The 25,282-nt window shown below is 39.2% G+C and overlaps 1 protein-coding gene across 1 annotated transcript in view; it reads left to right on the forward strand.

Moving 5' to 3' along the window:
* The window catches only part of TBC1D4 (TBC1 domain family member 4), a 98,271-nt gene extending 75,663 nt beyond the window's left edge, over window positions 1-22,608 (forward strand). The window contains exons 12-20 of the mRNA XM_069008961.1: window positions 4,010-4,170; window positions 5,095-5,304; window positions 8,873-9,031; window positions 10,362-10,520; window positions 10,964-11,208; window positions 13,919-14,078; window positions 16,279-16,448; window positions 18,108-18,284; window positions 19,867-22,608. Coding sequence (XP_068865062.1) covers window positions 4,010-4,170; window positions 5,095-5,304; window positions 8,873-9,031; window positions 10,362-10,520; window positions 10,964-11,208; window positions 13,919-14,078; window positions 16,279-16,448; window positions 18,108-18,284; window positions 19,867-20,082 — 1,657 coding nt within the window. The 3' untranslated portion in view covers window positions 20,083-22,608. The remainder of the gene's footprint in view (window positions 1-4,009; window positions 4,171-5,094; window positions 5,305-8,872; window positions 9,032-10,361; window positions 10,521-10,963; window positions 11,209-13,918; window positions 14,079-16,278; window positions 16,449-18,107; window positions 18,285-19,866) is intronic.
* Window positions 22,609-25,282: the final 2,674 nt, after the last annotated feature.

Consider the following 25,282-nt stretch of genomic DNA (forward strand, 5'->3'; position numbering starts at 1 on the left):
ACAGTCTTGACTTTTGACAAGTGTGCTGTGCAGCATTCAATATTGAACAGAGTTGCAGATAAGGAGTAAAAATAAGGTCTGATCAACATAGAGGTAAACAAGGATTTTTAATATAAACGTAAAAGCAGCACTTTTAAAAATGGAACAACCTTCAGCATAGGTTTGATAGCCCACAGTTTCTCTGTTCATTACATTGCTGTGCAAGGATAATTTAAGCTGAATTTGAATTTGAGCAGATTCCTTTTTTTAAAAACAGCTTCATGTCTCATGAAGGAAGTAAACTACTTGAGAATATTCTTTAAACAAAATAGCAGAAAGTAATTATTCAGAATAAAAATATATGACAGGAGTGAGAATGAATAGAGGGGTGTAAACTGATAGAAACTGGTTTTTCTTCTTCCCAGATGGGAGGAATGCTTCATGTATTAGTCTTACGTACAGGCTTCTGCTAGCTGAAGTGCTGGGAAGTTGAATTCTGTACTTGATCTGGGGGATTTTGTACTGTCTCAGCCTCCAAATTGCAAAGTAGCTTGCATTGATTCAATTGCTACTTAGAGCAATCAAGAAGAGAAGTTGAAATGAAAGCAAAATGGGGAAAAATACAAGTCTTGGCATGAACAACAACAGTATTTATTCACAAGTCAGTTGGCTTTCATGGACTCAAGTGAAAAATAATTCAGGTAAGTATTATGTAAAGAGTTCACAAGAAAGGGGATAGCATTGTGGTTTCTAAATATCAGTCTTCGGGTACATTTTAAAGAACAGTTCTGGAAAGAGATTTAGCTAATTAAAACCAAGCAAGAAGCATATTTGTAATCTGACCAATTTTTTGAGACTTCTTCTTTCTTCTCTTTTTTTTTTCTTCCTCTGAAGTAGCTGTCTCATCTTCATGCTATGCATTATCTGATAGAATAGTGAACGGGTGAAACCGAGTTGCAGTTAAAACCAGAGATAAAACCTTAGATGATCAGTACTCTTGAGTACTTGGGTTGTTGCTTGGACTAGCTTAAGGATAAAAGTACAGACTGAAATATTTGAGGCATTATATTGAATTTACAGCTGTTCATTTTTTATTGTATACAAGCTGCTAAATGCATTTTGGTTTCTGTATTGGGTCAGAAGCGTAGGCTAAGTAGCCCTACAGAGACCCATTATTCTCCAAACTGAGCTGTGATGCATATGTCTTAAATACAGAGTATTACATTGTCATCTTTTTCCAGAGATTCTTCTGCTAGGTGACCTTGCAGCACATTTCCCATGTAGATGTCTGCTTAGGTGGTAGTGAAAATTCTGCTCTGCTTTTCAGTAGCAATGACTGAACTCTATTTAAGAAGTTGTTTTTCTTGTTTTGGAGATGCTTTGGCTCTTAGTCTCTCCACTCACATTAATAAACCTCTTCATTTTGCTGGGAGCTGATAGCTAATTTTTTTCTTTACCCCCACCCTGTTTAGAGAAACTGGTTTTTGCACCAACTTCCTGAATCTTTTCTTTAGGGTAGGAGACACTACCATTTTACTCTGACTTCTTCCTGCTTTTGCTTTGTAGGGTATTGTTTCACACCTTCAGATCTCATACTAAGCTAGGAGTTGTCTGTCTTGAAATGAAGAAACTTTCTTTGCTCCCTCCCTTTCCTAAGTCTTAGTGTTTTCCTGGGTTAATATGACAAGGTGTGTTTCTGAGACTTGCAGAAGTTTTCCTCTAATCACTTATCAGACAGCTCTTTGAAAGAGGAGATGATTAATATTAGTTGCCTAAGATGACTGGGGATTTTTGTGGAGAGAGGATTTTTAACAACAGAATACGGGTCCTCAGAACTGTACGGTTTGCACGCTTCATGAGGTAGCATACGTGATTGGTTCATCCCAATGTGAACTCCATGACTCAAATGGTGTAAACAACTTAGTTTCACACCCTAAAATAGCCACCTCCTTATTCTGACTTTTCTGTGAATTTTGCTACTGTAAATTGAACAGTATTCCTAGGACTGTCTAGAGGCACAGTAGCTGAAGTAGCTGTAGAAAGGAAGTTTTCATTCCTTTGTTATATAGCATCTGTTTAGTAAGCCCTGGAATGACTCAGTTTTTGTGTTATAACATGTGATGATATGTAAGACTTGAAACAGTAAGCGGTAGTTCTGTTACAGTTATTTATAGAAACGTAAGTTAGAATTATATATATCCAAAGTCAGCATCCCATTTCCAGGAGCCTTTGGACTGAAATACCTTTGAAAAACAGCACCTGTAGGTTCAGAATTAGTGTTATAGTCTATGTAGTCTGTGTTTGGCTACCAGAGGCAGTGGTTACCTCAGACACGGAGTTAGATAAAGAAGATTGTTACAGCTGTTGTTTAGGTTAATGCAACATGGGGATCTTCTAAGGCCACCCTCCAATAGTGTGATGCATAGGGAGCTGAGGCACTGCAGAAGCTAAATCAGGAGTGGAGAACACTTCAGACTATGTATTACTCAGGGCTCCCAACCAGTAGCACTGTTCTTAGAGGAGAGCCTTGTGCTGGGTAGGTGAATATGAAGTCATGGTTATTTCTCCACCAGGATATGAAAGGAGGGTCTTATACCTTGGTATGATAGTGAGTTCAGTTGGTCACTCAGGCTTACGAATATCAGGGAGCTGTTGTAGATCATTAACATCCTGACAGCTTTGGTCAGCAGAAAGGCTGGTTCTAGCTTGGTGAATTTGGCACATTCATTCAGCACAGAGTATTCCTTATGAAGTGCGGGTTAAGATAGTGTAGCTGGCAGACTGGTATAGCTGAAACTTCGTAGTCCTCCCTTGCAGATCTCTCCTGTGCAAGCCAGATGTGGGGGGACGGACTGTAGCTGACAAACTGCAATCATCTGCAACTGCCTTAACACTAAAATCATAGTGAACATGCTGGGCTTTTGGGCTTTCCTTTCATCTAACTTTTTAGGATCCTTGCATTATAGCATGGAAATTTGTTACAGGATGAAGGTTTAAGTGTGGCTACTGTTTTGATATATCAGTATTCCCTGTATTGAAGGTGAAGCTGCAGAAACAGCTCCCCCTGTTTGATGCTCTTTTCCTAAAAGCTTGTAATTGTGCTGTTGACGTTATGTGAAAGGATTTGTGGCAGATAATCAATGTACCCATTGCTATATAATATCTGTTCACGTAATTTACTACCACAAATGCAAAATTTTGAAATATTTCTGAAAGTGGATCAAGTACTTATGACAGCTAAATGTCTTTTTCTCTGGCAGTAGTCAGTAGAAAGGTATGCTTGGTGTGTCCCCCCAGTAAAGCTTTCCTCTATCCTTTCCTTACTTCTTCCAGCAGCATAAAATATTATTAAAACTAATGTGTAATTATATTTCTACATGGCAGCTGGAGAGAAGATCTGCCCTCTGTTTGCAGGGGCTCTGTTCCTACAGCTGGAGATGCTGATGAAACATGAGGACATCTGTCCCCATTTATCCAAGTGAAGCATCCACTTCTTGAAGCTTAGGAAAGAGGCTGTATGAGAAGGCAGAATATTGTCTCCAATAAAACACTCACCTGTGAGCTCAGCATGACATTTAAAATGGCACTAAATGGAGTGTTGTGCTCCACTGGAGCACCATCTCTGCTTTTAGAGGTGTTACATCAGATCGCTCCCAGAAGACTTGTGTATGGCAAAACAAAACACATTGCTGTCAAAGTTAGAGGCTAAGTATTACCATGTTTCTCTCTTAGCTTCTCCAAAAGTTAAGCTTTTATTCTAAGCTTCCAGCTAAGCCCTGTATGAATGCTATGGATGCTTCCTGGTGGTATATAGTGCAAACTTCACAGCACTGTGCTACAAGAAAACAATTGGGCACTTGAGTATTCAAGGTGAAGCTCACACACAGCATGCTTTGCCTTCTTAAGCTTCCCCTCAAATGCTCCTGCAGGTTTGGTTATACATTAGACAGAGTTTATAAAGATTTTTTTTTTTCCCCCCCTACAAGGAATACTGACTTTAAATACCCCATCTGCTTTTTCTTTCCTTCAGTGATGGGGAGGGAAAGAAAAGAACATCAACCTTCTGCAGCAGTGAATCTCTAAATGCTGTGGGGGCCACGCTCACACCTCGCCGCATCTCCTGGCGGCGGAGAATATTCCTGCAGGTAGCTTCACCTATGAATAAATCTCCTTCCAAGATGCAGCATCCAGGTCTGTGTGTGCTTTTAAAGAAAATAAACAAGCAGTTGTTACTTAATACTGTAGTGAACTGCAACATGTGATAATATGAAAGGGAGAAGGGACTCAGTGTGGTACAATATTCATGCTAGAACCTCACCAGAGATCAGTTGTGCTCATTTGGCTTCAGACTATTTAGGTTTTTGTTGCTTTGAAGAGAGGCCTTTGGCATCAAAATCAAATGAATTGCAATCTGCCATAGCTGCTGCAGATAGCAAGGAAATTAAGACAGGTCTCTTGCTGACAAAGATACTCTTTTTAGCAGTTAGGAAATTTTTATCCTAGCCTGTGTACATAATAGGAGTATTTGCAGAAAATGGTAAATTTTATGTCGTGTCCTTGTGGTGCACATAGCACCTCTTGAGTGTATTAATAATTCTTACAGCTTTAAGCCATTTAAGGTAGAAACCTCTGAAATAGCTGAAATCATGCTATTGATAAAGTCCTGTTTGGCAGAATTCAAAACCATAGGCAAATGACAAACTCAGTGTTTAGTGAGAATAAAGTGCTATAGCACTCTCTATAGTGCAGGTTAGCAGATGGAAAAGGTTGCTTTTTATATAGAACCCGTGGTAAATCACAGCAGTAAACAAGTTCAGCTGTAAAGGAGACTTTATGGATAAATGCTTCATTGTAGGGCCTGTGGAAGGAGCTGGCAGGGGAAAGGTTTGAAATACTGGATGACCCTTTATTTAGCTCTATTTCATTTTAATATAAATTTATTTAATGTAAACAAAACACTTATTTAACTCTACTGTTGAACTGCATTTTCTCTGTCTTTGGAATCAGCAACTCACTGCTGAATGTGAAACACAGCTATTTTTGTTCTGCTATGACATAGATTTTTGTATGTCAAACAATCTGAGTTTCCTGTAATAGCTTTCTGATTCTTTGCAGATGGTCATGATGGAAGTGAATTGTTACCCTTATCCCCCCTTGCTCCGCCCCTGGAGGAGGACCCTCTTGTTCTAGTTTTGCAAAATGAGGATGGTCCAGATAAAACTGGAGAGAGGAAAAACTCAGAAGAACTACAAAGTCTGTGGAGAAAAGCCATCCATCAACAAATTCTGTTACTTCGAATGGAAAAAGAAAACCAGAAGCTGGAAGGTTAGCTATTTAGAAAATACCCCTAAAAGCTATTGCAGATTCTGCTGCCTGAAGATGAAAACTGTTCTGGTGTTGGGCACCTCAGAGATGTGGTTCTGTAACTTTTCAGTTAACAGTACTAGAAAAAAACCTGTGTTTTCCTAGTCCTGTCTCACAGTCTACCAGATTCTCTGTCTACCTGACTTTAAATGAGTAATCTTAGTGACAGAAGAAAGTGATTAATTTCTCTTTTTGAGTGCATGTTAGACAAAGGATGCTACAGTCTTTGTTGTATCTGTCTGAGTCCAGGAGTTGTAATGTGGAGTGAGGAGAACAGGAGCTGTGTGAACACTTAGGTATGGTAAACCTTACCCTTTCTATCTCGTTTCAGTCCTTTGCAGCTCATGGCCTTTCTCTCCAGGCTTTTTGTTCTTCATTAACCACGTCACAGTGGTAATTTATTAATGCTTGAATCCAAATATGATTTTTGAGCAACTGGCTCTTGAGGTATGTCAGAAAGTTCTGTTTTTTGGAACCATGAGCACTGTACACTGAAAATTGAGTGCTGTTAGTGAGTGATCTAAAGTTGATCTAAAGTTCTGATTGTCAGTTGCCTGAGCTTCTGGCTAAGATACTTTATTATGATTGGTCAAGACTCACACAAATAAAAGATAGGATGCAATGTCTGTCCTAGCATATAGAAGTTCTTCAGTATAATAGACTAGCAAGCTTTTGGTGCAAGTTGAAAATTCCAAGTGTCCTCTCTGCAGTTGCTGCCTTCATCTTCTCCTTTATGCTGTACAACCTATACGGTAGTCTGAGTCTTCAGACAAAACATACTGATCTTGTTAAGGTCAGTTAACTTTATGGCCTTCTTTGGACTAGCTTACTGAGAAGGCAGGGAGAGGAAAGAAAAACATCAGGACAGAAGTTTTTCCCATGTTCCTCCAAGCATACATCCTTGAATGTATTTCCTGCACACGTAGAGTATTTCTTGGTGCCATTTCTCTCTACATTTTGTCTCCCTGTTGACACACAGTTCTGTGGAAACTCCTAGATTCATAGGGAACATCTAGAGAGAACTTCAGCCAAAATCTTCATTTCAGAAACCCTTTTAGCAAATAGTCTATTGTTGTGGGGTGAGGAAGCTGGAGATCTGCCCGGGTGACTAATTTCATGTTATTCCCTCCGTTATTTTAAGCTGCTGAGGGATAAACTCTTTGCTATACCCATCCTGTGTGGCTAAGGGTACTGAAAACTGGTAAATCAGTCCAGTTCCTTTAAGACTCAGTTACAAGTTGCTTCCATTCTGTAATGGATATGTAGAAATTAGGTTCTTCCTACCAGATCATTTGTGGTGAAAACAGGAGTGTTGGCAGTGGAGATGCCAAACTGGCACTCATTTGCCAGCCCACATTCTTGGTTTGTGCTCCAAGGAGCATGTCTCCATTCTTATTTTCAGGTTCGTAAGTACTGCTAGTGAAAGTGGTGCTCTGGCTAGCTAGAATTCATCATCTTATTTTCAAAGAGTGAAAAGTAAACTTTCTAGCACCTATCTAGGTTTCCTTCCTGTGTTCTAACATGGGCCATTTTATGGACAGGACATGTGCAGAGCTGATACATTCCAAACAAGCCTTAGTTCAGGTGGTTCTTGGCATCCTAGCCTACAATTAAATGTACATCTCAAGAAAGGGAAATGTAGTAACAGAAATGCAGAAATATCTTTACTTGAAGCCAGGTTCCTAGCTGTGAATTTATTAGTTGTATATATTCGACTGGTTTAAGACTGGAATTGCTGTGGAACTGTGTCTCATGGTTTTCTGTTAACCATTTATTGACTTTTATGTACAAAATACTAATAGAACCTCTTTTCCTATTCCTTTTGCTGTCGAGGAGACTTGAATGCTATTAGTTCTTTATTTTACAGAAGGTAAGTTCTGTCAATTGCGCAAACTTGCTTTCTTGTCCTTTCTTTTTCTCTGAGAACCTAGAAGCTCCTTTTTCCAGTAGGTCATCTAGAAATATAAGAGCTGCAAAAAGTAGCAGGCCACCTAGCAGTGATTAGGAAAAATGTAAGGATGGCTGAAAACAACCAAGGATGGGGTAGTAGGTAGGGCACATATGATCAGCGGGCAAACTTGCTGGCTTTCGCTAGGGTTAACTGCACAATTAACGTGGGAGTTTGTTGTCACACTGAAGTAAGTATGTTACTGCTGTCTTGAGTTGCATGCTGCCTCCAAGAGTGAGAATTCTTGGGTAAAATCATAGAGCAGTAGGGTAGCATTTGAAATCGCCCCAGCTGAACTGCAAATTCCTGTGGTAAGATCACATTTACATTTTTATAGCAGTGTACTGCACTTTGCATAATACCTGCTTCTGCAGGGGCCCCTGTAGTATTGAGTGGGTAAGATCTCAGAGGTGTAACAGAGCTTTTGGAAATAATTTGTCATTTTTGAAGTGGGGTAGGCAATGATCCTGTGGACTGATCCAATATTAACTCTATCCAAAGTGAGATGAGTAGGTGAAGGAACAGATTGTCTTGTTTTGCAGGATGTATAAAAATGTGAGCGAGAGTTTGCTTTTACCTAGAGGTGATGGTGGGGAAGGGGATACATTTGTAAGAGGAAGGAGGCTTCTGCAAGAAGTATTGTGCACAGATCAAGGCAAATTTGGGATAAAATCAACTGCAGCTCAGAGGTCAAGTTGTGAAATGTACAGTCCACTTCAGTGACAATTAAACATATCTCTCTAAATTAAGACACATACAAGTCTTGATTTCAGTTTTTTGTACCAGTAGTTAGAGGAATTGAAGTGTTTTTCTGCACATGCATCATGAATAATACAATACCCAGAGTTAATTTCTTAGTAATGGAAATGAAAGCTGCTTCTCAATGAAATGCCAGGATGACAATGCAGCTTTGTCTCACAAGTACTGTAATAAATACTTTGCACCAGGTAGTCCTATGCAGCAAAGCTTTTTAGTTTATTACATGAAGAGTTCTGTGCTTCAGCACAAACGTATCTTTTTGGATATGGCTCATGTTGGTTCATTCTGTTTGCTCAGCCTGATGATGCCAGGTAGCACTGCCCAGAGCTCTTCTCGCTCTCTTAAGGGACCTGTAAGAACTGGAGCCAGTGTGACTGACTTTAGTTCAGAAGACTTGCTCAGCTTGCTTGCCTAAATCTCTAATACAAACATTCATATGTTTGGGACTTTCCATACTAAAACAGTTGTAATGTTCAATATAAACAAGAACAAAATGATCAAAGGTGTTTTTGCAGGGCAGGTGCTTTGAGGTTTTGTTGAATGTGGGGTTTTTTGCCCCAAGCTTTAAAAAATGTTTTTATGTGCTTCATGAATTGCTAATATTCATGACCCAGTCAGAGAAGTTAAATTGTTATATGCAGCATCTTACGACAACTGTCCCCATCTAAGCTATAAACTAATGAATTGTAGATGTATTTATTCCCAGTCAGCTTATTGGATAGATACATCTAACTTGAATGGGGTTTGTGCATTTGTTGTTATATTGTAATTTTCTGATATTCTGGTTTTCCATGTGCTCTTCCTTTTTGTTCCATGTTCTAGCAAGCAGAGATGAGCTCCAATCACGAAAAGTAAAACTGGACTATGATGAAGTTGGCACATGTCAGAAAGATGCCATAAATATTTGGGATAAGAAGTTACTAAACTGCAGAGCCAAAATCCGATGCGACATGGAAGATATTCATTCCACTTTAAAAGAAGGTATTTATGTATGAGGGCTTTCAGCTATGAAGTCTGAAGATATTTTTTGTTTTCTTCTGATCCAACAGAAATCTGCCAGCAATACACTTCTTCCAGAAGCAAAAAATTGCCTTCTTTTCACAGAGGCGCTCACCTTCTCCTGCAAAACAGAAAATAGGTTCTGCTGTGTCTGCATCTTGCAATGTCAGCAATGCAGAAACATGTACAGTCATACCCCTGAAAGTAGCATCTTGTTTCCATGTATCATTACATCCAAGATTGAACTAGGAGCCTCTGCACCTCTGAACTTCTGGTTTCTGATCAGTGGATCCAATTGACTCTGAGTTTCAGATGCTCTGATTTTACTTGCTTACTGAGAAGGCTGGACCATAACATCTGCTGTGGTCTGTGCCCAAAACCTAGGGAAATCAGAGCCAAGTTTTGGAGAGTCCTGGAATACGGTCACTTAGTATTTCATTTCCTGGAGTGAAAGGCTGGGGACTTTGTCTTGAAGTAGATCTTCCTGTGGACTAGCCATAGGCCAAGAGGGTATCCAGGGGGCCTTGTTATGATGCAGATGTAGGGCCTGATTGCACTGCTCTGCCCTCTTCCATAGAATCTCGTATCTGTGTTACAGATGCTGAAAAACAGTTCAGCCTGATCTGGCTGTGGTACAGAAGGGAGGTTTAAATTGCTACCAAAGTAAATTGTAGTAGATATAAAGCAGTTCCTATTAGTGCCCTTCAGAAGTCTGCCAACAAATTACTTATCTTGATACCCTATTTTCTGCTGTTGGATAGCAGTTCAGAATTGGGAACAAGGATATGGTATTTTTAACTTGCATTCTTTTTAATTATTTACCTAGAAGGTATTAGCAGAATTGACATTTTGACTTTCAAATAGAAAGGGAGAAATAGAAGGGAGATGTATTTCTCTGTGTTTGTGGACTGATATGAGCAGCCTTTTGAGAAGGGAAAGAGGAGGTGGATTTCCCTGTACTTTACACTTGAGAATTTAGTTCAGACTTTCTAAACAGGTTGTTCTACATTCTGTGTGTAGTTGTGCATCTTTTCCTGCTGGAGGCTAACAGCTCAGAAGTGGCAAAGCAAGGGATATCTGTACCTCAGTTGCCCCAGATACTGCTCAGGGTAATTGCTCTTAAGTTTGTTGTTCATGTTTAGTTTGTGGGACTGAGCTGTGGCTACTGAATGAACACAATGCAGAGTGGAGTTCACTTCGTAAGGGATCATCCAGAGTGGTTCAGTCAAGATTATGACAAAGCAAATTCTTTTGTTGTAGCACTAAAAGTATCCCCCTGCTTAGGCCTCTTACTTTTTTGACTGACCTGCAGGTGTACCCAAAAGTCGTCGGGGAGAAATTTGGCAGTTTTTGGCTGTGCAACACCGAGTCAGGCACAGGCTGCCGAACAAGCAGCAGCCTCCTGACATCTCTTACAAAGAACTTCTGAAACAACTGACTGCTCAACAGCATGCCATCCTCGTAGATCTAGGTAAGTCTCTTCTTTCTGACTGGTTTTGTGGGTCTTTGAGTGAAAAACACACCAGCCAAAATAGAAGCTGTTGCTGAAGATAGATGCTGCTCTATGAACACCATTTTCCATGTCACCAGGATACATTCTGTGTATGCCACTTAGAGTCCTGTAATCAGATGATTTCCTAGGCTATGCCATTCATATTCATGCCCTTCTGCATCTGTCTGAAAAGAGAAGTCAGGCAGTTGCTTCTGCAAGTTCTGTGCAGATGAGAATATTAAAGGAGATCAAAAGGTACAGTCTAAAATCAGTGGTAAGATACAGATTGATCTGGTTAAAGGCAAACTGCACGTGAAAGCAAAGAGAAATGGTCTGAGGGAGGAGAAATGCTGTTTGTCAGATAGATTGGGGTTTTTCTTTAGAAGAATTGAATATCAACTACTCTTCTCTCTTTACATCAGGACGGACATTCCCTACGCATCCTTACTTTTCCACCCACCTTGGAGCAGGACAGCTATCACTGTTTAATCTCTTGAAAGCATACTCTTTGCTGGACAAAGAAGTGGGTTATTGTCAAGGTATAAGCTTTGTAGCTGGAGTGCTGCTTCTACATATGAGTGAAGAACAGGCCTTTGAAATGCTGAAATTCCTCATGTATGACCTTGGCTTCCGTAAACAGTACAGGCCAGACATGATGTCGCTACAGGTAAGTCAGTCCTTCTGGAGCAAACCAGAGTTTTAAATCACTTTTGAGCTCTCAGGGCTTGCTTAGGTTCTCCAGGGCCATAAGAAGCTTCTTATGCTGTTTTGGAGGTTGTAAGGTGCATGTATATTTTACTGTCAAACCCCTCTCTGCCTCTCAGTTTGCAAACAGAGAAGTTTAAAACTTGCAGACTTTTTCCTGTTGCACATCCCTGTCATCTCCTCTTCAGAAATTCTGATTTCTGCTATTTTGCCCTTCCTTTTCTTTTCCTCATTGCTCTCTTCCTTATGCTAGAAAAAAACTGATATGCTTTGTCATGTGTGGATAGAGTTTAAAAATTAATTCGATTTTGTTTTTCTTCAGTCCATGAGCACTTGGATGTAGATTTCTCTCTTGCAAGGCCAAGTCAAGTCAATAGTGACACACAGTGGCCAGTCAATGTATTCCTCAGGCATTTGTACTTCGGGCTGCCCTGCCTTGGCTCATCGTTTCACCTCTTTTTCTCTCATTGTCTTCTACTCCATTACCCTCAGAGAGAGAAAACAGATGACTTTTTAATCGTTTAATTAGCTTATGCAATGATGCAAGCTCTGCAATATTATTTAGCAGCTAGCTGTAGATACTCAAGACTGTTTAGGAAGGAGACAAAAATTTTCAGATCTGTATGAATTTCAGGGTTTAAAGTTTGAGAAATCTTTCACCTTGACATGCAACTGTCCACTGACTTGAATAAGTATATTTTATAAACCCCTTATATAGTAAAGGAATATACCACTGATGAGTTTTCTATAGTCCACAGAGGAGGAAAACAAAGCAGCAGATACAAAAGTCTCCTTTTTTTTTCCCATGCTCCCTGCAAACAGTTATTATTAAGTAAAACTTAAGGGAGAGTTTCAGCCCACTTTTCATGACCAGTCTCTTTAGGTGCTTATTTGGCAAATGTTCAGAGCAATGGAATAGATCATAGTTAAAGAAACTGTATGTGCTTATTCTAAAAGTGATAGAGGACTGTGAATGTAAGTATGCTATAACAAGTTTGTTATTGATGAATTGTGAACAGCCATAAAAATCATTGTTTTATCTCCTCCTGTTCCATCTCCCCTCACAAATACGTTCTAAACCAGTGAGGGTAAAAGTGTGATAAATGCATGTTTGTGGGGGTTTTCTTCCCTAGTAGATGCTCTCTAAGTGTGTGTGTGTTATACTGCAGTTGTAGACTTCCAGCATCTGATGATTTGAGAGCATTCACATGTCCAGGATTTCACATTATAGTTTAAATGAGTGTGACTCTTTCATTGTAAGAATACTTCTAAATTTGGAGAGGTTTTCCACTTGTAGTCCTGTTTGCCTTTTAAATTAAATGGCCTGTCTTTTCCCACAGTTTGCTCCTAGGCAGTTCTTCTGTTAAAGTCAAATTTTGTCTGATCAAGACAAACTAGACAAGAAGACTTAGAGGATCTTACTATATTTGGGTTGTTTTCTAATAGGAGTAGAGTATTGCAAATTCTTCTGCATTTACAGTAGGGAAACGCAAGCAAGCTTTTATGCAGAATTGGCTTCACTCCTGTAGAAGAAAAATGTTGGATGATTCTTCAAGATAATGAAAACTTACTTGTCTTAGATTTTTTAGTTGTTTTCTGGAAAAAGTAGTAATCTAGATCCTTAGTTCATAATGAACTATCCCAGTTGGTTTACTACTCTGTGATGCAATTGTGACTTCACATGTGTGTTTTGTATTAGCACTGTCCAAACTGGGCTTAATTGGTATCTTTTGCAATTAAAGCAAGGACTCAAGTGCATGCACAAATTTAGCTGATTTGCCTAAATGAATGATCCCTCTCCATGTACACAGTGCTGACAAACAGGTAGCTTCAAGGGCTCTCAGCTTTTGGTAGAGAACAAGCATAAACTCCAGAAGTAGGAAAATAGCTGGATGTAATGAGTCATTTTCTTATTGAGGAGCAGATTCACCTTAAGCATAAAGCACTGTTTACAACAAAATTGGGCCTGACAACTAATCAATGTATGTCTGCTTTCTGAGAGAAGTGTCACAAGGAAATAATTCACCACAGAGTGATATTTTTAGCCATGAATAGCACCTTTTAACCATTTTCCCTTGCAACCTTTTATAGGTTGTATAGCAACACTTTTTGCACCAGTATCTTAAATTCCTCAGGACCACTGGGAGGTGTTCAGGGAAATAAAATGTGTTCTGTGGGTACAGAAACTGTCTAAAGTGATGACTGTACCACTAGAGTTTTAAATGCAGCAAAAATAAGGCCAAAATTCAGAGAATGAAAGCTGGAATGTGTAAATTTAGTCAGAAATAATTCATGGAGAGTTTGGACATCTTGGAGGTACCTGTACTTTCATTGCTGTGAGACTGAAAATTCTGGTTTGTTCACAAAGTTGGAGCAATATATTCCCTTCTTACTTTAAGCCTGTGACTCTGAAATGATACTTCATTAGTAATCAGGTTCAAACTGTTCTTTGTTATTGACTACCCTGTTGATTTTAATTCATTAGTGGCAGGTTGTTTATATGTGAGTAGATACCACTCGAGGCCCCAGGCAGCAATTAAGCTTCATTTTACTGTGCCATCTGTACTGCAGTTAATTTCCCTCAAATGAAATGTGAATGATTTGGAAAACTGAGTAAAGCTGAACTTTTCTTTCTTTACTTCCTTCCCCCCCAACCCCCTCATGCACTGTAGATTCAGATGTATCAGCTCTCAAGGCTTCTACATGATTATCACAGAGACCTGTATAATCATCTTGAAGAAAATGAAATCAGTCCCAGTCTTTATGCTGCACCGTGGTTTCTTACACTGTTTGCATCTCAGTTTCCATTAGGATTTGTAGCCAGAGTATTTGGTAAGAAAGTTTGTTCTATTGCAATAATAAACAGTCCATTGTGTTTTGAAACTCTCCAGTAGTTTTCTACATGCTGGGGACATTTGGGGTGACTGTTGTGGGTAGCAAGTAGCAACACTTTTCATGGTGGGGTGTCAGCTCCTTCTTGAAGAGGAAAATCCAAAAGGTATTCCTTGAAACATCAGACTTGAGCAAATAATTATGTCTTCTCTTACTACCTAAGAGACTCCTGAAGTTTCAACAGCAGAAAGTTTATTGTTGCAAATGTATTCAGTTTATATCTATAGAAAAGTTCATTTTGGCCAACTTGAAAACTGAAAAAAGAAAATGCATTTCTGAATTCAGATTCTAAAGTGCTTTCTAATAAAATTCAAGCAAATTTGAACTTAAAGGCTGGTTTAGGTATTCATGTATATATTGAACAATTTCCAAGTCTTAGTGTGTCTCTGATTTCATTCAGCTAGGTTTTTTCATTATATGCTTCTCTTCAGGTAATGTGTAGTACAGAAACCTAAATATTGATTATGCCTGGTAGTGTTTACAGTATCAGAATGTCAAGTAATTGTTTTTTGTCTTCTTTTCTTATCCATAAGAACTGCCAGCTTAGTCAAATCTCTAGTAATGCACCTTTTTTTTTTAAAGTTATTTATTAATGCAAAACTCACTGTACTTGTATATGCACCAAGAATCTAAATGCATGTATAAGGTACTTCCTCTTAAATCAGATACTTTTTTCCCTTTGATCTTTGTTTTCGTATGGCACCTTTTGTCTTTTCTTAAGAAATTCAACCTGACTTCGTCTCATGTTTTAATACTGGAGTGTGTTAGGTTCTCAGTTTGTGTGGCATGTTGTCTTGGGGGCAGGAAGAAGGTTTTGGTTGTTTGGGTTTGGTTTTAAGTTCTTAATTTTTTCTTACCCAATGATTTCTCCATTATACAGGGTTTTTTCCATTTACAGCAAATCTTTGCTGTCTGGGTGAACAAATGATGGGTGTAACTCTTTTTCAGTGGTGTACCAGTCATGTGAATATCTCCCCATGGGATTTGGGATTACTGAATTCTGGGACACTTGAGCATTTCATGTTTCTTTCTTTTTTGTTGTTTGGGGTTTTTTTTCCTAAATGAATTTTTTAAGAATGGGGGAAGGTAGGAAAGAGGTTTGGTGGTCATTTCTCTGTAAATAATTTGAGCAAGGCATGTTCCCATTTTAAAATTGCAAAGTTACTGTATTGTTTTACTTCCTAATGCTTTGAATTCCTGAATTTTCAGTGTCTTATGGGCCATTGTAATATACCAGTAACAAATGGCTATTGCCTACCTGTCACAAATTATATACTTATATTTATGCTGTTAGAATGTCCATCATAGACCTGAGAAGGGGGAATTTCAGAAACTGCATTTGGGGGAGATGGCTGCCTCATCAGTGTCCTTGTGCTAGTGCCCCTGTGATACTGGATTAGGCTAGGGATGACCTCTTGAGTATCAGAATCAGGAACTGAATTTCTTCAATTGTGTAGCCCTGAACAAATACCCTGTGGTGTGACAGAGCTGACAGCTCAGGAGGTTTATTTGAAATGCCCATGTGCTGCCTTCATCTCAGTAACTGCAAGTGCTTCTGAAGCAGAATTTCTATTTACTGTCATCAAGATTCCCATTTCTGTACAGTCTGTGTCTACTGACCTGCAGAGCCCAGACTTTCTTCTCTTATTCATGTAATTATACCTCAAAGTAAGAGTTTGGGGCTTACATTATAGCCAGTAAGATCACTGCCATGAATTTTGAAAATATTATAATCCGTTATGGAATCGACATGATTGTTTTTTAAGGACTAGCTTCTGCCTGTAGAAAAACAGTTGTGTTGTGATCTGCTCCCCAGTAGCTTTTCAGTCACAGGAGCACTTAAAACCAGTTAGCAGTTGGTTAACAGTCTGTGGCAGACAGTGATGAAATGCTTATTGCAGATAACTGCTACAGACATAACAAGCATGCAGTATTTTCTTTAATGCTCTCTCACATCTGTAAGATGAAAGAAAATTCTTTTATATGCTTTATCCTCTTGTTGAAATAAGACATTGCACTTCTGAACTGAATATATCTGCACTGTGATTGATTACAAAGAAGAACATCCCAGCAAATATATGTATTTATCCAATGACTCTAGCTCCCATTTTCAAGGTACTGTAATTATTTTCTCTTTTAGACATTATTTTTCTTCAAGGAACAGAAGTCATATTTAAAGTAGCACTGAGCCTACTTAGCAGTCAAGAGACATCTATAATGGGATGTGAGAGTTTTGAGAACATTGTTGATTTTCTTAAAACCACTATTCCAGATATGACTAAGCCTCAAATGGAAAAAATTATTACTCAGGTAAGGATGTTTTTCACTTTTCTTTTTTTCCCCCCATTTATTTTACTTCAAAAGAATCATGCCTACAGTATAAGCAAAAGTCTTCTCAGAAGAAGATACGAAAACCTTCTTGAGAAATACTGTCTGTGGCTGTAATCTTCATCTCTCTACCTAAACTTCCTCTGCGCTGAAGCTGCAAATTGAGAATGAGCCTCAGTCTAGTATCTTAATTGTGAACCTGGGAGCAGCTTTCCCCCTTCAGGTGGTAGTTCAGAGATAACAGAAGAGCTCTAGAAAACCATGTGTGTGAGTGAGCACTTACTCATTCCTGTGGCTTGTTAAGGTTTGAATCTTTCAGGTGCTTTTAGATAAGAATTCAGTTTTAGACAATGTGAATCTTCATTTCCTCATTGCATTGACTGTGACTGCTGTGCTAAACCTGTGTCAGGCACTTTCATGTCTGTCTTCACAACTCATTGATTCTGGCAGTGATAGAGATGGTAGTTTAATACTGCATGGGTTGCAGAGCAGCTGTGCTGTGTGGGCATGGTAGAAATGGCTTTGATCAAAGCCAGGTCTGATAGAGTAAAGAATGAGTTATGTTGCCTGCAGAGCTGAATGTGGTTACACGCAGGTCAGCTCAGCTCTGCTGGCCTGTGGTGTGGTCTCATGCTGAGCAGCCTTCCAGATCTGCATTCATGTGTAGACTGCCTGTATCCTATTGTTCCTACCCAGCCTGGCTGCAGGGACAGTTGTTTGGCTATCTCACTCTGGTAGTTCCCAGGACCATCCCCTTATAATGGGTAGTGAAAGAAAAATGTAGACATCATGCAGATCTGTAATACACAGGTGATTGATTGGGTAGCTATGTAGAGGAAAATGGTACTTAGCCACCTTGAACACTACATAATTTAAAGTTTTATCTCATTTGAATAGAACAGTGAAAGTAATACAGAACTTGGTTTTTCAGGGAATCTGTGTGTCTGTGTTGGTGGAATATTTGTGATCTTTAGGATAAGGAACAGAAAATTGATGTCACTGTAGACATTCTTCCAATCCTAGTCTAAAAACCTTTGGTAATTTTCTGAGGCTGAGAGGCTGTGACTAGATGTGTAAACAGATAAGGGTCATATGATCCGTTCACTGTTAGAGGCTCAGTTCTGTAGTCTTCACAATGCTTTGTCCCTAAAGTATCCCAATAAGATAGTAGTGTGTCATCATGCAGAGATAAAGCACATGGAAACTGTAACTGTGCAGAATGTTTTTATAGAAGTCTGTAAATGAGCTCTGGGCGTCAAGGGATTCAGTTTTGAAGGCAGAGATCTGATGAATCCCAGATTTAAAAGTATTGTCTTGAACTTAATATTCCTGAGCAAGAGTCCATAAAACTTGGCCATATTATAAAATTCTTGGATTGAATAAGATTTTCCTGCTGATACATCTAGTAAGAGATGGTATTTAGTGATTGTAAAAGGCATGATCCAAATTTTTCTGAAGTCCATGATTTATTATGGCTACAACTCTCGATGTTACAATGCTCTTACTGTAGACATCCCCTTAAACACTTTTTTGAAGGGGACAGAAAAAGCATTAATCCAGAAGAGTTGACTCTTAGTCAAATATTCATGTGGAATAAGTCCTCTCTATTGTAGTTAAAAATGTTTTTTTCTCTCATGGCAGGTGTTTGAGATGGATATTTCAAAACAGCTCCATGCCTATGAGGTAGAGTACCATGTTCTTCAAGAAGAACTACAGGAAAATGTGAGTCCTTGTGATGAAGGTGAACCCCTGGAGAAGCTGGAGAGGGCAAACAATCATCTGAAGAGGCAAAACATGGATTTGTTGGAGAAGCTACAGGTAAAGGACTTAGGCTACAAACTCATGGAGAAGTCATTTCTATGATTCAGCCAATAGTGGAGAAAGTGTTGTTATAAGTCTGTGTGAGAAGTCTTCTTGCTGGAAGACCTTGTGCAGTCGAGCAGTTCTCTTAATTACAGTGATTCAGTTCTGCTAAGCATACTTCTAAATCCTTTGTCATTCCTTGGACTTTTCCTTCTTGATTTAGATTTCTTTTTTCCCCAAATCTCTCTGCCCTTATCTTCCATAAAATCTGTTGGCAAAATTTGTGTGTCTTACTGAAAAATAAGTTCTCTGTCCCTTCATCTCTTTGCTTTCCTGTTGGAAAATTTTAAGAAATAATCCATAATGCAGCAGACCTGTTTTCTCCAGGCCTTTGTAGGCAGTGTTATTTTGTTTCCTTCTGCTGAAACTCATAGTCCTACATTTGGAAGGTGGTCTCTTCTAGCAGACCTGACTACATCTGAAAGGCACCAGACTTTGCCTGATAAAGTTGTGCTTTAAAGAAGTCCTTCCTCCTTCACTATTCACCCGTAGCTTGGCCAAGACTTGTTTCAGTTGCAATATGTATTGTCTTGCATTTTCTTGAAAGGCAAGTTCTTGTTTTTTCATCACCAGGCTATTTCTTGTTATATTTGTTAATTTGAACAAACATTGCAAAGAGCTCAGAAAGCACTTTCAGCTTCTGAAACATGAAAATAGAAGGAAGGAAAAAAGGAAAGATCAAGTCCTCATTATTTTTGTGTTTATGGGCTAAGGGTGCTGTGTTCTTTTGATACTGAAAACAGGAATCACTTCAACTTTTTACTATTATTAGTTTTTCTTTTTTATTTTTCTTTATTTACTGCAGCTTTGGCTTTTACCTTTGTTCTGAAAATGCACCACAGGCATAGAATAATCGAGTGGCTGATTTGAAAGGCTCTATCAAAGCTTTTCTGTTCTTTCAGAGTGCCTTACAATAATGCATCTTTCCCAGTTCCTTAACCTCTTCACCTTTTTGTTTGTGTAACTTCTTCATTCCTCTGCTTGTACCCTTTCCTAGGAACAATTAGAATTCTTCCAGTTCCCACAGAGGGAACTGCTACTGCTGTGGTAAAGGGTTTCTGTGACTAGTCAGAGGAAGCTGTAGGTTTTTAATTGGACAATAGAGAACACAGTCTGCTTCTAGACTTAATGTTGAGGTTCTCTTTCCCTCCAGCCTCTCCATGCTTCTAACTTTATCACAGAGGATTCCCCTCATTCCATCACTGTCACACAGGTCATGTCTTCCAGTACTACTCCAGCTGCTGATTTCATTTTTCCCCCTCCAGCTCCAGTTCCTTGTTACTTTCATCTGTCCCTTGCTTGCTGCAACTTGTAGGTCTCCTTCCTTCTGTAAAGCTTTGAGAAATCCTTCAGATTGATCTGGTCACTGTGAGGAGATTTGGTGTATGATACACAATACACATTCCTTGTATTGTCTGCCTACACAGATGTCTTTTAGAAGTAGCTGTGTAATTCTTTCCTTAACAGATACCTTATCATAATATTAAAAGAAAACTCTTCCGCATTTATAAATTTATTATGATGTTATTATTTACAGGTTGCTCACGCTAAAATTCAGAGTCTGGAAGCCAGCCTGGAGACTGTTTTGACTCGAGAGAACAAAATGAAGACTGTAATTCAGTCCCTGGAACAGGAGAAGATAACGTATCAAAAGACTCTTGAGCAGATAGTGAAGTATTTGCCAGCGGAAGTGTTGTCTGACTGTGAACTGCTCCTGAAGGAAGTAAACTACAACCCAAATAATAAAATATGAAGTAAGCCATAAGCCAGGGTCTTCTAGGCAGCATTTCTTCAAGAAAAAAAAAAAAAGGGAATGAAAAAATGAGTATGCTGCTTTTTCAATAACTACTTAGCAATAGGCAATGGTATTACCCAAAAATAGTGCTGGGACACTCATAGCTACAGATGGGCCTTCAAGTGTCAGTATGCAAATTCAGGCTATTAATTTTTTTATGGTTATGTAAATAAATCACAAGGGGGAAATAAAGGATTCTCACATGTAATTATGATGAATAGATGTATATTTAGAGTTGACCTAAAGAAAAAGAGGAATTGGAGTAGAGAAAGATAATGGTGATCTGCAAATTCACTCTGGATGTGCTTGTCTTGTAGTGAAATGAGGATAGTGTGTCTTTATATATCTGTATATTGAATATGTTGAATAATACTTGAAGAAAAAAAAAAGGAGAATGTAATTTTCCCTCCAAAGAGCAGCATGTTTCACATCTTCTGTGGAAAATCTGTGTGAACTCATGCGTGCCTCTCTTTTAATTCTACTGACATTGTGAGCACAGACCAATAAGCAGAAAAAGTATCATGACATGGTTCGCACAGAAAGAGCTGTAGTGCCATCCTCTGCCTGGGCTGTCCCAGTCAGCAGTGTGATTCCACATGCATGTTGGAACTGGAAACAAAAAAGCATTGCATCCTAGCTCCACCTCCGTCACCCAGAGCTAAGGAATAGGTGTCTGCACGCACTCGCAGAGCTCGCAAAGGCAAGAGCTTGGTGACTGCTGCTTCCTTTGATGCCATGAAGATTTTTGCCTTTTCTTTTATACCCCTGTTATACCTTTTTGCAACTTCTGTATTCCTAGTGCTTTTTGCCTACATTCTTGGACTTGTTTGTCAAGCTAAGAGACTAAACATTTTAGAAGCTTCATAGCTAGGGATCAGTGTGCCCCAGACCCCAAGGTCCTCTCCAGAACACATTTTGTAAACCAAGATAGAACCATCCAGGGGAAGGTTCCTTGGGGAGGGGGGCTCACTCCAGCCTCTCATTGGAGAATCTTTGATAGATATGCTAATTAGTAAAACCTATAATGTTATACCCAATGTTGGGGGGGAGGGACTCAGTGGGGTGCATCTCGATGCATATGACCTGGACGTGTACACCTAAGGATCCTTAAAATAAATACCAAGGTAAAATCCCTTTTCCCCTTCTAACTGTGCATGACTCTTGATTTTAAGACCAGGAAAAGGCATCACCTTCTTGGCCTGTTTGCTTCTACCTGTGCTGGGGTTGATCGTGATGAGGAGAGGAAGGAAGCCCAGCAGTGGGATGGGATTCATTCCGATGTTAGTTTTCCACCGGAGATTTGCCTGTTGTAAGAGTTAGATGTGTAAGGGGTTCTCATTTAACCAAAGAAATGCTGCAAGAAGCCTTGTGTAATTATATTGGGATGCAGAAAGCTGTTTTAAATTTTATTTGAGAAGAAAATTGAGGTAGGTTGCAGGAAGTTAAGTATGAGTGCACAAGAGAGGACCAAGCAAGTCTCAGATATTATGTACCTTTCAGTTTTCACATATACAGTGGCTATACATTTCAAAGGGGATCCTGAAGTACAGGCACAGTTTTAATAATGCTTTCCAGGCTATTCCTGTTTTAATACTGCTTTGTGGTCTTCTTTTTAAAAGAAAAGTCATGAATTTATGTGTTCTGGACAGAAGGTGAGAGAAACTCTGATCATTTCAAGGGAGAAATTATGTTTATAGAGGTAAACTTATAAAAAATTGCATATAGATTTGAAAATGTTTTCAAGTGGAATTTTTGAGAAGGCTTAGACAAATGTGTAATAGACAAGTATTTTGGAGTGCATGTCTGAACCCTTAATTGCGTGTTACAGTGGCTCATGTTATCTCTTTCCCTTTATACTGTATTTCAGGAAACACTTGTTCTTTTTAGTAAGAAAACCAATTAAGCAAAGTGCCAAATCCAGCAGTGTCTTTTTGCATAAGATTGTCCAATTTAGAAAGCATGGACTGAATATCACTGCTTTCTAAGTATTATGCTTTATGTTACCATAAAAGTGAGCAACAACAGTGCTTATTTGCTGCACACTGCTGTGGAACTTAAGGGCTTTGGCTCTCCTGGGTTTTTTGGTTTTTTTTTTTACTTCCATGATGTTTTATTTGATTAAAGATACTGATTTACTTAACAGTCTCTCTTTTTACATTTCGGGTGAAAGGTCTTAACACTGTGTATAAAATTATGTGGAATCTGTCTAGATATTTCAAGAATGTCGTATTGTACTAGATGGGGAAATGCCAAGTGACAAGGCAGTTCTTTGCAGTTTTGTTCAAGAGTGAGTTTTATCTGATGTGTATATAAAAAACTAATCCCAGGAACTGCAGCAGCATCTATTACAAAGAATCAAGATTATTCAGGTACATCTTTTTTTTGAAGATGCACTGAATGAGCTTTATCGTCTGTTTCACTTTAAATTTTTTTCATGTAATGCCTGGAGAAATTCCAATAAACGTCATTGCTGCATTTCCCACAGCCTCTGGCTAGTTTTATTTTTCTACACTTCAAGTACCAATCTCATTCTCAATAATACTGTTCACATGAAATATGAAAAGGATCTGGGTTTAGTTTCTAGTTGTGGGGAAGAAAACCTGCAGGATTTGTAAAAGTACACAGAGTACAAGGATATATATTCTTCTCAGGGAGAATAATCTTTCATTGTTCTTAACTGAAGATGAAATTGTTAAAAGGTATTTTTGTTCTGTAGCAGTTCAGTTAGTACACATGCATGTTGACAATAGTAGTTTGATGAACTTTGTGTATCTTCCTTTGAAGTGGGAGGAGAGTGCAACAACACATGGGAATAAACTACAGAGGTAAAACCACAGTGAGGTAAGTGCCTCATGGCATCAGGACACTTCTGATAATGTTTGTATGCTGAACCCAAGAGTGCCTTGTAACTGGATATCTCTAGGCTGTGTAGCTTGAAGTCTGCACTCAAGCAGCTCTCCTCCACACATCTTCAGATGAATAACCAGCAAGATTATCTAGAAGACTGAACTGATGTGTGTATGAGTCCATCTACCTAATGTATAGATGGCTTTACAGCTATTCTGTGCAGTTGCACTTGTGCAGCTGTGAGGAGGGAGGTCTTAAGGTCCAGTGGGCCAGCGGCAGAGCTGCAAGGATAATTGCTTGGGAGAAGGGGCATTTCCTGGGATCAGACAAATTGCTCTTCTATTTCTGTATCTCGTTTTTCTGATTGGAAAAAAGTTCTCAGAATAAAGCTGCTGTTCTCTCTGAGCTAAGCACAACAGCGCTCTCAGTTTTTGCACTAAACTTGTGGAGAACTAACTCTTGAGGAAAAAGTATCTGCTGTTTTCAGAAACAGGTAACTTAAACTGCTTTCTGCTGGTAGAGGGCTTTTTTTCAAAGTCTGGGAAGATATATGTCCTTTTAGCTAGCAAACTGGCTAGGAATAGAGCTGAAATAAGTCAGTGTGGTAAGAAGGGCTAATGTAGGAGACTCTGGTGTTCGTTTCTTTTATAGGTAGAAAGTCTGGCCAGAAAGTTGTTTCTTGGGTTTTTTTTCTTCTCTTATAGAGTATTTATTTATCTCCTCAAAAGAGGAATGCTTATTTAAGGTGCCTGAAAGTTGTATTTGTTCACTTTTGTCTAAAAAAAGCATTAGATATTACTGAAAATCGACCTTAGCTCAATATCACTACAAGAAAGCTGAACAATTTGTAACATACAAAAGAATTTCAGCAGTTTGATCCAAGAATTTGATATTACTAGTGTGATCCAGAGGGTCTGCATCTGGACACTTAATCTAAACCTGAAACCACATAGGTATTAGTGTGAATAGCCTTTTCTGTGCTGAGGTGAATAACCCCAGGCAGTGTTAATAGTGATTATCCAGTCAGTCTTTGTAGTCATAGATGGGTGTTGACAGGCATGTGCAGGCTGTAACATGTCAAGATTTATGCCAAGCTATACCATCCTTTAGAAGAATTGTAATTGATTCTGTGCTTCATCTTTTACTGCCAGTGTTAGCTATTGAGTGCATTTAACATATGCTTCTCCTTCCTCAGTCTTTCTACTGACTAGAAAAAACAAAATTTAATGCTCTTTTCAAAAAAGACATATCCAATATTTAGCTATATCCTTGCTCCAGTGTGCAAGAGAGAGTTCATGTGCCTAAAGTTTAACATGTTAGCTCACTCTGTCTGAAAGTGTGTTGAACTCTGCAGTGACAGTAAAAAGCTGGGCAGTGAAGCAAAGATGACTGGTGCCTTGAGTAGCTGATGGGTTGTGTGCTGACAGGCTTGCAGTGTAGTAGAATCTGGACAGATTGGCACTTGCTCTGTTTGGTTTTATTTTAGTGTTGACCTTAATTGTGGACCAAAGGAAGGAGCTGGCAGTGGTCCTTTACCAAAATGTTGTGTTGGCATTTTCTTTGAGTTGAGAAGTCTTCCAGTCCTTAACTGTGCTCTTCAGAACTCTTGCTCAGCAGCCACTTTTAACGAGAGATTTGGGAATTGTTGTTTGTAGTCTTACCATTAAAAAACTTCTCCTGGAGCTTATCCAGGCTGTTTCTGTGCTCAAACTGCAGCTTAGTCAAGTCTTCACTCTGATAAAGGAAAGTAAGAGGGTTTTATTATATAGGTTTTATTTTTGATGAGAGCATGTGCTGAGAGATGACACAAGTGCTATACATCATTTCTTGCTGAAACTTACACAGGGAAAAGTATTCTGTGCCTGCTGCACCCCAGAGCATGGTTGGCCCTTTTGCTGTCATGACTGTTGCTGGCTCAAATTTAACTTGCCATCAAACACCTAGATCACTTTCTGCAGGACTGCTCTGTAGCCTCTCATCCCCCAGTTTGTACGTATGACCAGGATTGCCCCATCCTAGGTAGAGAATACATCACTTGCTCTTGTTAAATTTCATCCAGTTGGTGATTTCCCAGTTCTGTAGTCTATCCAGATGTCCCTTTACCCTTGAGGGAGTCCACAGCTCCTCCTAGTTTGACACCAGTGGCAGACATGGGGACTAGAGATACCGTGGGGACAGTGTGAAGTGCAAATCCAGACTAGCTGGAGCCCAGAAGCAGCCACAGTAACACCATGCAAAGCCTGGCTTGCTGAACAGCCAGGAGCAGTCTGTGGGAGGCTCTGGGCAGGCTGGCCATCACCTCCATGCTGCA

Source organism: Aphelocoma coerulescens, chromosome 1 (genome assembly GCF_041296385.1).
Source record: "Aphelocoma coerulescens isolate FSJ_1873_10779 chromosome 1, UR_Acoe_1.0, whole genome shotgun sequence".
Taxonomy (NCBI): Eukaryota; Metazoa; Chordata; class Aves; order Passeriformes; family Corvidae; genus Aphelocoma; species Aphelocoma coerulescens.